The sequence below is a fragment of the Plectrocnemia conspersa genome, unplaced genomic scaffold (genome assembly GCF_051122295.1).
Source record: "Plectrocnemia conspersa isolate PC_06_02 unplaced genomic scaffold, ASM5112229v1 ptg000008l, whole genome shotgun sequence".
Lineage (NCBI taxonomy): Eukaryota > Metazoa > Arthropoda > Insecta > Trichoptera > Polycentropodidae > Plectrocnemia > Plectrocnemia conspersa.
This window is the reverse complement of record NW_028277172.1, coordinates 687076-701094: the sequence shown is the minus strand read 5'-3', so window position 1 is coordinate 701094 and position 14019 is coordinate 687076. Positions and strand designations below refer to the sequence as shown.

The window sequence follows — 14019 nt, the reverse complement described above, 5'->3', positions numbered from 1 at the left end:
CGGGAGCTAAAAAATGTCATAATATTCACGGCGCACGTCCAAATCCCAAAGATTGCCAGGTGAGAGAAAAAACCGTCACGGCAGTGTTACTCGAGCGCCGTCAAGTTTTGGCCATAACAAAAGTTATATATATATATACAAATATAAACAGGCTCCACAGTATATACATTTAAAAGTTAATATTGTGAATAGTATTATATAATATATCATATTTTTAACAAAAACGAATTTATATTACATTTGAGATTTTGGGATAGTATGGTGAAAGCAATAAGACACAGGTTGACTGCTGCAGATATTTATTATGACGAAAGCGTTACATGTTTTGTATATAAATTGAGAGAGAAAGAGACGGTGATCGATGAGGCGTCGATGCGGGGCCGCTGCCGAGGAAGTAGTAGAACAACTCCGCGCCAGTCATGCCAGTGGCTAAATCCACTTCCATTCCAGTAGATCAAATTGATTCGGTCCCACAGAAGTATTATTTTTTTGGAAGATATTCTGATTAATATATTTGGGGGCTGCGTTCTAAGGTCACATTATAAGTTTTATTAAATTGTAAAGAATTAGAAATAATTAATTTTTAGTAACCTCACAGATGTAATAAATATATTTGAAAATTATTGCTTATTGATTTTGTGTGGCGTTTCTATTTTTCTATATGGCAACAATATATAGGTAGTTTTACAGCCGTTCCGATCGTTACCCTTCTTTGTATCGACAGAAGATCAAATAAAAGGGAAAATGGCAGCCACGGAAGGTAGCGCAACAGTGACAAAGATTAAAATCGGCGAAGACAACTACTATTTGATAGTGACATGGAGGGATCCGATCATCTTCGAGCTGGTTCAAAAAGATCAGATATGGGCCGGTAAATATTGCAAGGCGAATATGGAGCCGTTCTACACCAGCTTGGGCGTTTCGCAGGAAAAATATGTGGAGCACACGAAGAAGTTGATGACCGGAGACATATCCAACGACGATTTGAAATTTGAACTGAAGGACGATTATTTCGCTTGGAAGAAGATAATCGATAAGACCTACGAGATGATCTTCGTGCACGGCGGGTTGAATATGTGCCACTCTAAGACTGGAGGTACTGAACTTGTAGCCGATAAGCTGTTGAATCTGAAGAACGCAGCTGAAATGAGACTGTACAATAACAGCGACGAGCTCGATAACGTTCATACGCAACTCAAATTGTTAGCTGCCAGAATGGACGATATGATCGTCGACAAGAATCAGATGGAAGAGGACATCTACAAAAAATTTCTGTCGCTGTTGAACACCAAGAAAATTAAGATGAGCGAACTGGAAGAGTTCATCAGAGGAAACGTAATAAATAATAATCAATTTTCTAATTATTATTCTCTATTAATACATTTTTATTCAATTTCAGATGCCGTCAAACAGGAGGATCTAAGGAGCTTAACAATACTTTTAAAAACTATGTATCTCAGATCAAAATTGTAGTCTTTAATGTTCTTGTGATTTTTATAAAACTTCCATATGTTTACATTATTTATTATTAATGTTTTATAAGTATATTTAAATGAGCTTGGAGACACCTGCGAGATTGGGACCTATTAGAATATTATTTTATTAATATGTAAAACTTAACCCTTATGTGCCAAATCTATTTACGTGTATGTAAAATTAATTATACATTAACGAGATGAAATCTCAATTTTTTTTATTTATTTATTAAGATATTCGACTGGTTTGTGAAACTTTGGAGACTGGCAGCTGAGCATCTGATGCTTCAGATGTAAAATTTTATTATTGTTTTATTTTAGTAATATTTCATGAATGTCATGTACTAGTGTGTAGAATGAATATTATAAAATAATAAACTTACACCAAAACTAAAGACGTTTTTTTTAAATTCACAACATTAAATTTACATATAAATCATATCATATCTTTGAGAGCGCAAAAAACAATTATCCTTTCTCAGAAGCCAAAAATTCACGTCAAAATCAATAAAATCGTGTCGGCGTCGTCGCAGTGGGAATGCTCGATAACGAGCGTTTCCACTGCGACGGCGCCGGCACGATTTTATTGCTTTTGACGTAAATTTTTGACTTCTGAAAAGTGATAATTGTTTTTGCGGTCTCCTATTGACCAAAATTCGATTTGAATATACTTTAACCAATACTCTCATAATATAGCTATAATATTTTTAAAACATAGTGTAATATCGAAATGCAGACAAACTATGGAGCAATATGTAAGATGCAATGTCTGTCTGTATTTCTTATTCTGCTTATTTTCCCCTAAGAGACGATTAGGCTTAGTTTGTATTTTGAACTTTTAACTTTCATTGGGTTAGGTTTGGGTTTGAACAGCAAATGGACGTTTCGCAACTATCATATTGTGTTTCATAAAGCAGCATATAGTTTCGCAAGCGCATATCAGTTCAATTGTATTTACGCTAGTAGAAATATATATATCTACTGGTGAAAATGTATTTGTAATTCAATAGTAAAAATATAACTTCACTGAAAAAATACACATTCACTGTAACATTTATACATCACATGTAAATAAATAATGATGTATGTAAATATATATATATATATATGTGGTTGAATGCGTTTTCGCGGAGAAATATTTGGTTAATATTTCTAGGAGTCGGATTACTCCGCGTACTTTTTTGATTCCGTGTGGAATCATGGTCCCTACGTTTCGGCCAGATTCGCCCAGCCATCCTCAGGGGAAAATTGAGAATATGAACATCCGGTGTGGGCAAAGCCCAGCATGTGGTTGTTCAGATCTGAACAACCACACTATATATATATATATATATATATATATATATATATATATATATATATATATATATATATAATATTAAAATTTGAAATCTTATAATTTTACTTGCATCTGCCAGATAAATTATATTTTCACCATTAAAAATGTAAATTTACCAGTGAAAATGTATTTTGATATGATTTTACTAAAATTACATATTTTAAAAATATTCTTGGCTCGGGACTGTTTTTTACATTTTTTTGATAAATCGAGAATTTCTGGAAAATCAGGGATGTCATTTCAGTGGGGGAGGGAGGGGGCAAAGTTGGCCAGTCATTGTTCGTTTTTTTTAATGTTTTATGGCTAAATTTAAAGGGTCGGGGGGGGGGGGAGCAAAGTAAAATATCTAATAAATTTAGAGTTTTCAACTGTTTATAGCCAATTATAGTCAGTGTTACTTGGAAGGAAATTGAAAATCATTAAAATAAATAATTAAATAATATCCGAGAAAAGCGAAATAAAATGCATTAAGTGTAATGAAAGTCAAGAAAATGTTTTTTCCATTTAATTTTATGCTTGTATGATATTCTCTTTTTTTTTATCAATGAGATTAGGAAAACCTAATCTATAACAATCGATCGGAATTATAGTCATAGATTAATTACGAAAATTGTAAAACGCAAAGGTTCATATGGAATTATTTTTAATTTATTTCAGATAATCGTTTTCACCTTAATTATTCACACACAAGTAATAAATTATAGTTTAATATTAAATTTACCTTTCTCTGAATAAATTATCGACTATAGATTAACAACGATCTTTACTATTACTTCTTAAAACACCAGAATGCAACTTAACTTGGTCTTTAGCTTCCTATTAACGTTATCTGCACATTCTCTTTTATCTCATTACCAAGAAAAAATAACAAATGTTTCAACATTCCATTACTCACTCAATTTGTATATTTTACTAAGCACCAAAATAAGATGATGAAATATAATCTTAAGCTTAGTAAGAATTTAATACGCAAAAATATTGAATATAAATAGATCGAGGTCATATTTTTTGATTTGGCAAATGGCACTCAAAGTTTAAAGACAAGGTTTTGGATTTGGATATTGGAATAGGGTCAAAAATTCAAAACAAGTCGGTTTGGCTTATATAAATTTAATATATAGTTTGACCAAATGAAATAATACAAGTGCACATGTTAAAAAATAATAATAGTTCCGCCATAAACAACAATAAACCTTCCGACTCGGATACACTTACTGGACTCGCACATGCGTCGGGATAGACAACCCGGGAAGCTCTATTGCTATCTTATCATACTTCGTAATCGTCCGTAATATGATACGCGATCGAAATGGAAACCTTCGCAAGTTCAAAAAACATTTTTAACGCGCTACATACACAATATTCACATGTACACATGTCAAAAATCGTCATTATATATCATAGTTTAATATATATATATTTTACTATAATCACTTTGTTATATAATATTATAAATAATGTGTGAATATAAAACTCAAAACTCGTTTTCAAAATCAATTTGAGCTTCCCATTTTGCATTAAGTTGTACGCTGCAAAGAAATCGTTTCGACGGTGATTACTATATAAAGCGATCAACTCAAGATTCTTAAACTTAAGCAACAAAGTGACAATACGCAGAATACTAACATGCCGATAAATATTAAAAAAATACTCTTTTCGATCGTATTAAGAGAAATAATCTATGAATCGCTATGAATAGTTTAGAATAACCAAAAAATTTTATACATTTCATTTGTTATATATATATATTGATAAATATGTAAATGTCCGTAATTTATTTATATGTATATATGCTCCATATTATCTACGGAATAAATAAACCTATAGGCGGACTATGTTTATATAGTAATAATAATAAAATGTAGGCTGATATAATCATAATACTAATGAGATATAAAATGCAGCTAATTTACAAGACATAGCGATTATTACTCATTTCTCTTTGAATTAAAAAAACATTAATCCGTTAAGCTTTCACACACCTATTGATATTTTACAGTTTATCTTTAATGAGAAAAAATATAAATCACTATGAAAAAATAAAATATACACATAATTTGTATTTAAACGAAAAAACAGCATTCACATTTGAAATAGATCTGAAGTTAAAGATATATTTTTCTTAACCGAAAAAATTATAAATATATATATGTATATAAAAGACCAGAAATCGGAATGATTAAAAAACATTCTCTATTATTATTTATTATAATATATGAATATTATTAATTTTTATCCTACTGTACACAAATCAAAATAACGTTCTATGTTCCAGATATTGTTTCAAATAAAACTAGCGATACAATATATTCCCTAAGACTTTTGTGTTCCCTCGTGCCTTTTAAAAGGATGTAACGGGTTCCTGTTTGTATGTACGTACCGTATTAACATTTATCCGAATGAAGATAATGTTAAATCGTCTCTGCGCAAATGTAACAAACATTGTCGAACCGTACTGTGTCTGAACGTTATCATTATATTTAATTAAACTATTGTCGTATCAAAATGAAGATTATTAAGCAAACATAATATGCTTACAGTGAAGATACGTAATCGCGGCGGCGGCTCCTCAGCAGCAGCCTTTGCTGCCGGGGTCGACGTTGGACGTCTTTTCAATTTTGACGCCGGTGTGCGAGTCGCTGGTCATTTGCGTGGACGGCGGTCCGACGCGCTGCATGATCTCCGCTGCCATGGTCATGAACGCCTGCTCGACGTTGGACGCGTTCTTCGCCGACGTCTCCAAGAAGGGAATGCCCAGCTGCTTGGCGTACTCCTAAAAAACGCAATCATTTATTATCGTATATGAGAAACAATGCCAAGAACCCGGGAGTTAGACAGTTTTATTTTCGGATGGTAATTATTAGACTATTTTTATCAACGCTTATAGATTCATTACCGATGAATAAATATTTATGAGAAACAGTTTAAAATATATTAATCTGATTTATTAGTCATAATCCAAGGTTATCCTTTTATCTAAGAATGACTACATTTTTATCAAAATCACAATTAAGAAAAAAAAGCAGTTTGAAAATTGACATATCATAATTGAATAGTGAGAATTAAGTAACAGATTTGTAGGATAAAATTTAAACGATTCAAAATATTGTAGTTATAACTATAAATTCATATTTTGCGTCGACCCTGACCGTTCTTAAAGCCAATAATCCTCACTGCTACAAAATTTGTAGCAGTGAGCAGCAAAATGCCATCCATTTAAAAAAAATAATCTGTCTTGAAAAATATAAATATTGGGTACCTAATCTTACTCAACGTGCTTTTTTCTAATCAAAATATGCACGTGTGTAAATATAAAAAATTTGAAAATAATCAAAGACTTATTTATGTGTTGGTAGAGAACACAAAAATTATCTCAAATTCGACAAACTGGTGAAACTGGATACTCATTTATCAAACTATATACAAAAAAAATAGTAAAGCTAAAACTTTAAATTGTGGGTGATATATTATTTATTATATTTTTTGATAAATCGATTAATCACAACGTTTTCAATAAATGTTGGTCTTATATTCATTGAAAGAAAAACCCAGTATCTCTTATACGAACTTTGTGCATAGAAACGATACTGCTTACAAGTTCCAAAGGTTGAAACAATTTTTTTGTAATATTTACGTCATATTGTGATGCAATCCTGAATCGGTGCAAATTTAAAATTGGCGAAGATATTAAAATAGTAACACAATTTAAAACGAGATATAAGAATGACATATTACACATTCCATGCACCAAATTACACCAAATGCGTCACTATCTGAGTTGTTATCATTTATAGCCAATTTGTGATACATATGTATAACGTGTCATCACCGTTGTGTATTGTAATTTAATAAACCACACAATGAAATATACCTTCGCCGTGTTGTAGTCGACGACCTTCCTTTGCGTCAGATCGTTTTTATTGCCTACCAAAAGCTTGTTCACGTTGTCTGCTGCGTAACGATCGATTTCTTCCAGCCACTGACTTACATTCTCAAACGTTTCCTGCAGAAAAAAACCAAAACGAACAATGAATAATGATTTTCAAAATAACATATCGCACTCGGACCAAGAACACGATACCTGTTCTGTGCAATCGTATACAACAATAATGCCGTGAGCGCCCCTGTAATACGACGAGGTTATCGTTCTAAACCTCTCTTGTCCGGCCGTGTCCCAAATTTGCAATTTTATCGTCTGTCCTTTGTACGTAATTGTTCTAATTTTGAAGTCGACGCCGATTGTGCTAATGTAACTTTCCGTATAGGAGTCGTCCGCGAAGCGCAGGAGTAGACATGACTTGCCTACGCCTGAGTCTCCTATCAGCAGCAATTTGAAGAGGTAGTCGCTGAAAAAATAGATTGGACGAATTTAATACGACTCGGATTCGGCATTCAATTGAATTGACCGTAAAGGTTGTCCTCCGGTTACGAGACGATATGCACACATATAAAATAAGAATTATGCGTCATATTTAGTATCAGTGTATAATTAATTATGTTGATAAAACAATGACTTATTGTAGATATACCATAAAAATAAATTGATTCGAAAATAGTGGCGTTGCTTAAATTAATTAATACAATTTCAGAAATAGATTTAGGTTCCTCATTAAATTTTATCACAAATTGGAAGTATAATGAGTATAGTCGGATATGTCGATGGATGTTTCGACAATAACTTGTTAGTTATTTTAATAAATTATTTTGCTGCATTCGCAGTTTTATTTAGTACTTAAGAATATTAATAGCAAAGAAGATAATCAAATATAGCTCTACACTTGTACTTTTTTCAAGTCACACAAAAACAAACAAGCAAAATTCAGGGGTTTAAAACTGTATCTTAGACAATTTAAAGAGTTTTATATTATTTACCTGCTAAATGAGTTTGAGTGCTTTTGAGAAAGATTCTGTAGAATATTTTATTTTACAATGCAGCATTTGCAGGTAGGAATGTCTATTCATGAAAGGGTTTGCTAATCAGAAAAAATTCGATTTTCACAACGGAAAATATGAATCTAGACAGTATGAGCACTCGCATGTGACTTTTGATTTAATGTTATGCCTTTTTGGCCATATTACTGCGATAGGAAATGATGAGACACATGGAGTTGTGTTTGTTGTTAATGATTTGAAACGTCTCGAGTCAAATCATTACCTGCGACGAAAAAATTATTCTGTATGACAATAGTTAATTTATTATACATTTTCGAAACGAAGCATAACATTTCGTCGCGAAATTGTAGAGAAAAAGAGCCAATATTGGTCGATAGACCATCTGGCAAAACATTGAGAGCATCAGGGTTAAGATTTTATATTTATACGCATGCAATACAGATCTTATTTGTTTATAACTTTCTCTCAATATGATAATCAGACGCATATTAAATGAAATTTGGAGTAAAACCAACGATGCTCATCGTTGCATAGTGACAGGCAGTTTGGGCATGGTCATCGTTGGCCACGGAGGAACAAAGAAAAAGTCGAGTTTAAAGTCAACGTTTGCGGTGTTGTGACCGATTATTTTTTAATGATCGGCCATTGTGGATATAATGCGCCGTTAGTAGTTCGCAGTTGAGGAAAATGTCGCGCATTATATTTTGACAGGAGAACGAATGAGTCACGGTCGACAATGACGAACGCGTCGGGTGACGAAAGCTGAGAAGTCTTGTCTTCGAGGGCGGTTGCCATGACGGCCACCGACACTGGGCACCGGAGGGGGTAGGGTGGTGCGGGGGCGCGGTCGGGACACGTCAGCTGGGCGGCCGGGGGCTGATGCCCCGCGATCGTGCCAATATCACAATGGCGGACGACGAGACGCGATCGACACTCACTATTCGGGGTTCATCTCGGCGAGCGGAGACAGCGGAGTATGGACGCTGCTGCAGCGCACAATGGCCGCGTCGCCGGTTGACGTAACGAGGCGCCACCTCGTCGAGGCTAACGCGTTAAAACATTCACGGCTGGCTGGCGTGTGAGGACCAAAAGTAATTTAAATATAAAAACAATATAATTTCATTACATAGCTAAGTATTTTTTGCTTTTAAAAGAATTTGATATGATATAAACTTGTATTTTTATTATTATATAAAAACGGGATAATATATTTAGTAGTATAAATTTAAAAGTATAATAAAATATAGCATTATAATAGATTTAACAACTCAACTGTTTAATCAGCACATTGTTCACATAAGTAGGTGGTTGTAAAATAAATTAATCTTATTAATGTTTTTTTAGTATATTTTATATACAGGCAAAATTTAAAAATATATATTGCCCAACAATATTGCTTATCAAAAAAATTGTATTATTTGAATCAGCTTCTACTACTGTTTTTGCAAAAAAAGGGGTGGAATATGACAATCGCTTCGAGCTTAATTATATACTGTCCTTCTATTTTTCACTATGGATTTTGTTAATATAAAAAGAAACAGAAATTAGAAATTCTACCCATATTTTATAAACGCTGTTTGTAAGTTGTCGTTTCTGATGTATTCATTTCGGCAAAAATAATTCACAGTTAGACACGACGTAATCCAACCAAATGGAATAATTACTCTGAAAACTTTAAAATCTATTTAGTAAACAATGGTAAAAAGTTTTTTTTTTTGTATAAATAGTTAAATTAGTGGTGCGAATAAATGTAATGCTATGTTGTACATTTATGTTTTCCATTTTAATTATTTTACTGAGCAATTCAATTTTATAACAATAAATCATACTCATAATAAAATTAATTCTTTTTAAAATTAAGACATAAAGGGAGGCTATATTTTATACTTCCGAGGAAGCCGAAATCATTGCTATGGGTCTACTTTTGTGTAATATTTGAAGAAATAAATAATATCATATGCTATTATGACAATGTGATTTTGTAGCACTATTTATTTGGCTTTGATTACGAAAATAAAAACCAAAGACGCCCCAGGCAATTGTTTATACATCGTCTGCCCTCAAGCTACCCTTAAAAGGGGATAACAAAATATATAAGTACTTTTTTGGCCCGACAGTTATCGTTCTTAAAAAAAAAGTATTATCGATTTTTGGTTAATTTGAAAGATTTTTTTATTGACAAAGACATATGAAATTTCTTACAAAAATATAAGTTGCTAAGTTAAAATTTATTTATATGATAAATAAAACGCGTTTACTTATTTTCTTGTTAAAGCCTGTCCCCTAAAATACATTCATATCGTTCTTGTGTTCTTAGGGGAGGTGCATATTGCAATAATTAATTAACTCCTAAATACTTTTTTATTTAATACTACATCACAAATTATCCTAGTGTGCACTTTTGTAGTATACATATGGCACATAAATAAACTTAATTTTCTAAATTAGATTTTAATTTAAAAAAAAATGCAATAACAATTATCACTATACTAATACATTTTATTAAAATGAAACATTTTATAAATGGAGCGAAAATATATTTTATTTCATTTTTTTCACAATTTTTAGTTTCTAGCTACTAGAAAACTGATAATATAGTTACTAATATTTATTTATTTAAAACTATTATAAAGAGTTTTAATTTGTATTATATATTAATAGAGTCGCTAGGTATGCTCGAGCGCTTGCATTATTTATTAATGGCAACACTCTTTAATGCCGTGCGGTAAATTAAACAATAACAGTGCCAATTCGTGGAAAGATAATTTACAAAAGTTTACTAGTATCGTTAACTATTGTATCTAAACAATACAATAGTTAACTAATTAAATTATTATTAATGTTGAAGTTTACAGTTCCAGCAAAAAGGCGATAATTTCAATATCCAAAAAAACACTAAATAGTAAAACCATAATCAAACAGTAATTATAATTCTGACTCATACGACCATGATTTTAACAAACATTCATACACATATAGTTTGAGAACACGCAAACATGCACTTTATTGCAGGGCAATAATTGAACTTAATTTACATATTAATAAATCTATATTTCACAATTAAATTTTTAATTTATACATCAATATGAAAGCCAAACTATTAAGCACTTCGAAAATCACGCGACACAAAACACGCTAAGGGCGAATTTTAATTAAACTATATTTGATATATTATCACTTTGCATACAACTGTTCAAGATGGAGGATCAAAATAAAATTAGAAAACGTCGATTTATACCGACTCTTACGAACTATGAAGCGCCCAACATGGAAGATATCGTCAGAAAATCTTTCAAAGAGATTTTTCACGAATATTTGAGGGAAACTTCAATAGCTGGATGCAGGTATTTGGTAGAACCCGGAAGACTCAAGATAGAAAGGTATTTCCACGTTTATTTCAAGAGTTTGATATATAATATAATCATTTTTATATGATCAATTATCATTAAACTTCAGGTTAATATGGTTATCGGTGCTGTGCTACGCAATGTTTTCTATAACGAAAATAGTGAAAGACATATTAGACGAATTTTACAACAAGCCCGTTATAGAATACTTGCAAGATAATCAATACGAAATTTGGAACATCCCCTTTCCTTCGATTGCCATTTGCAACATCAATAAAATCAGCAAGAAGCGTGCCATTAAATATGCGCAAGAGTTAGCAATGTTAGTATATTTTATCCTAAATAGGAATAATTTATAATTTGAGTGTTTTTAATCTACCAATATGTTTTATTTAAGGAATAGTTCAGAAACTTTTGAGGATATTATGATACGGTTGGCTTATTTGGGACGCAACATAGACCATGATATAGAAGGACAAGAGGAATACATGCCACTATTAAATATTTTGCAACGGCACGATGCTACTTTGAAAACGCCTTTTGGAACTTACGAGAGAATGAAAATGGTATTATTTTGTTCCGAAAGCATCGTCGTTTGTTTATTTCATTTAACATACTTAATTCACAGCTATCTCCAACTTGCGAAGAAATGTTTGTTAGATGCAGTTGGATAGGCCGGTTAATGAACTGCAATGAGCTATTCACAATGCGAAGGACTTCAGAAGGATTTTGTTGCACTTTCAATTACTTCAAAAGTTATGACGATGAGTACGAAAGCTTCGCCTTTTAATCTACTAATACTTAATTAACTACAATGAATTATTTCAGCGGTCAATATGAAAATATTGACTACATCTATCTAGCAGGCTCCACAATTGGAATGGGCTTATCGATTGTTGTAAATCCGCAATTAGAAGACTATCACTACACACTCCGCAGTTCTGAAGGTCTGAACGTGATGTTTTTTAAACCTTTCGACTATCCCGATTCGACGACTGGCGGTTTAATTGAAAGATTTGTACCTCTGAATTCAGAAGTGTACTTTTCCATAAGCCCAAAAACAGTTCAGAGTATTCAAGCTATAAAGAACATTGGAATTAAAAGGGTTAGTAAATCATACTATTTGATCTATTGAATGTTTTAATATAAATTCTACATTCCAGAGAGGTTGTATGCTCAGCAAAGATAACTATGAATTATTCAAAGGCCTTTACAGCTATGGCAACTGCATAGTACAATGTAAAATTAAAACGATCAAATCCTTATGCAAATGCATTCCGTTTTATCTACCGAATATCGATAACGACACTGTTACGTGTAATTTAGAGAACATACCTTGTCTTAACAAATACAGAAGTGCGTATTTAAAAAATAACAACAGTACTTAATTTGCTTTTAAAAACCTTGATATTCTAGTTAAGTTCAGAAGTGTACTAGGAGCCGATTTTACTAAAAATGAGGAAGCAAATATAGATCGCGATGGTTTTGAAGAACCAGATGATGGAATGCGTTGTACTATTTGCTATCCAGATTGTTCGACCACTAAATACAAGATCCAAACATCAACGGTTCCCTTGAGCGTCAAGAAGAATCTTTCTGGATTATTGTGAATTTTTGGATATTTATGAGTTGCTTATGTATTTTTTTAACTAATAATTTTGTGTTATTTTCAGAAGTGATTTAGATCTTACTAATCATTCGGTCATTAACATATTCTATCCAGAGGTCGATAGCGATCTTTATTTAATGGATATACGGTTTGGGCTTATAGAGTTAGTTGGTAAACTTTATTCTTACTTGTGAATTATTTTTTAATGCTTTATTTACTTTATTTATATTTTTAGGTTTTGTCGGCGGAACTTGTGGTTTATTTATGGGTGTTTCTGTCATAAGCCTTGTAGAGTTTTTGTATTATTTCACCGTCAAATTTGTTTGCACTGTATTTCGCAACAGATATCAATAGTTTATTACGCAACATATAAATTTAGTTAAGCGCACTCTTTTAGTGCATGTATTATATAAATACACATTTACGGTCTTAACGTAAACAAGCTATCATCACTAATTAAGGAAAAACTTAAAAACGCACATTATGTGTAGTCAATCTAATGACTCGAGGTCAATAATCTTATTTATAAACATCCTCTAAACTGAGCGGGTCTATTTAATTTAATTTATTGAAATTAATTTCTAATAGAAAATTAGCAAATAAATACAACTCTTGCAAATGTCGGTTTAAGCTAAAGAATTATAGACAATATTTTATAATAAGTGAAAGATAAGTGTTCTTCCTCTCAACTTTAAATTGTTAAAATAATATTTATGTATGTTAACTAATACAATGGAAATGAACGTACTTAATGAATTACTTGAATTTTTGATTCATAGGTTTTCTTGGTAAGATGAAATGAAATGAAATATATCCCAAAACTGCTGGACAGGTCAGATGCGAGCGAGCCTTGGTCAGACTCGAGGTTATTCATAAATTCATAGTGACGAACAAAGCGAAAATAACGACAGAGCGGCGGCGAAGAGCACGCTTGGCTTGTTGTTTTGACATCTGACAATGTTGCGAGCCCAACTAAACAAGTCGACCCTAAACACCTTGATAATGATAATGATAAAATGCCGACAGGGAAATGACAGATCGAACAGTTGTAACAATCTCCAGCGTTACAGGAATAACAACACTACGATAACACTATTGCCAACTGAAAAAAAATATTCTGAATATCTGTCAAAATACTTTTTATATAAATTCTGTCCAGACGAATTTAAATTCTAACCCTTTATCATAAATTTCGACCAATTAATATAAATTCTGACCACTTATATTCTGATATTTTAATATAAATTTTGACCAAAACCGTATTAAAAGTTTGACCCAAAAAATACGAACCGTTTTTATTTATTTATCTTGTTATTTATACCATTTTATTTTGTTAAAGTAAATAATGAAATATAC

The 14019-nt window shown here is 32.0% G+C and overlaps 3 protein-coding genes across 4 annotated transcripts; 2 read left to right on the top strand and 1 right to left on the bottom strand.

Moving 5' to 3' along the window:
- Positions 1-288: 288 nt before the first annotated feature.
- On the top strand, positions 289-1870 carry LOC148232657 (uncharacterized). Its single transcript, XM_088189602.1, has 2 exons — positions 289-1335; positions 1400-1870. The coding sequence occupies exons 1-2, from the start codon at positions 745-747 to the stop codon at positions 1421-1423; spliced, it is 615 nt and encodes a 204-aa protein (XP_088045728.1). The 5' UTR covers positions 289-744; the 3' UTR covers positions 1424-1870.
- Positions 1871-3908: 2038 nt separating this feature from the next.
- Positions 3909-8781, bottom strand: Rab1 (RAS oncogene family member Rab1). 2 transcript variants are annotated; one of them, XM_088189599.1, is made up of 5 exons: positions 8646-8781; positions 6896-7160; positions 6686-6817; positions 5353-5587; positions 3909-5275 (listed from the first exon to the last, which is right to left on the bottom strand). In XM_088189599.1, exons 1-4 carry the CDS (start codon positions 8657-8659, stop codon positions 5384-5386), a joined length of 615 nt encoding a protein of 204 aa, XP_088045725.1. In that variant the 5' UTR covers positions 8660-8781; the 3' UTR covers positions 3909-5275; positions 5353-5383. The 2 variants fall into 2 exon arrangements, with proteins under 2 accessions (XP_088045725.1, XP_088045724.1); XM_088189598.1 differs by having other exon boundaries at positions 3909-5587.
- Positions 8782-10445: 1664 nt separating this feature from the next.
- Positions 10446-13035, top strand: LOC148232655 (pickpocket protein 28-like). Its single transcript, XM_088189597.1, has 9 exons — positions 10446-11087; positions 11164-11376; positions 11452-11620; positions 11683-11822; positions 11883-12159; positions 12218-12410; positions 12471-12660; positions 12728-12834; positions 12899-13035. The coding sequence occupies exons 1-9, from the start codon at positions 10906-10908 to the stop codon at positions 13015-13017; spliced, it is 1590 nt and encodes a 529-aa protein (XP_088045723.1). The 5' UTR covers positions 10446-10905; the 3' UTR covers positions 13018-13035.
- The last annotated feature ends 984 nt before the right edge of the window (positions 13036-14019 follow it).

What these genes read in the sequence shown, in the direction of transcription:
- LOC148232655 (XM_088189597.1), top strand. Translation starts at nt 10,906, where the DNA reads ATGGAGGATCAAAATAAAATTAGAAAACGTCGATTTATACCGACTCTT. An exon ending in GGAAGACTCAAGATAGAAAG is followed by an intron (nt 11,088 to 11,163) that starts GTATTTCCACGT and finishes ATTAAACTTCAG; the next exon opens with GTTAATATGGTTATCGGTGC. An exon ending in TGGGCTTATAGAGTTAGTTG is followed by an intron (nt 12,835 to 12,898) that starts GTAAACTTTATT and finishes TTATATTTTTAG; the next exon opens with GTTTTGTCGGCGGAACTTGT.
- Rab1 (XM_088189598.1), bottom strand. An exon ending in TATACGATTGCACAGAACAG is followed by an intron (nt 6,818 to 6,895) that starts GTATCGTGTTCT and finishes TTTTTTCTGCAG; the next exon opens with GAAACGTTTGAGAATGTAAG. An exon ending in TCGACTACAACACGGCGAAG is followed by an intron (nt 5,588 to 6,685) that starts GTATATTTCATT and finishes TGCGTTTTTTAG; the next exon opens with GAGTACGCCAAGCAGCTGGG.
- LOC148232657 (XM_088189602.1), top strand. Translation starts at nt 745, where the DNA reads ATGGCAGCCACGGAAGGTAGCGCAACAGTGACAAAGATTAAAATCGGC. An exon ending in AAGAGTTCATCAGAGGAAAC is followed by an intron (nt 1,336 to 1,399) that starts GTAATAAATAAT and finishes ATTCAATTTCAG; the next exon opens with ATGCCGTCAAACAGGAGGAT.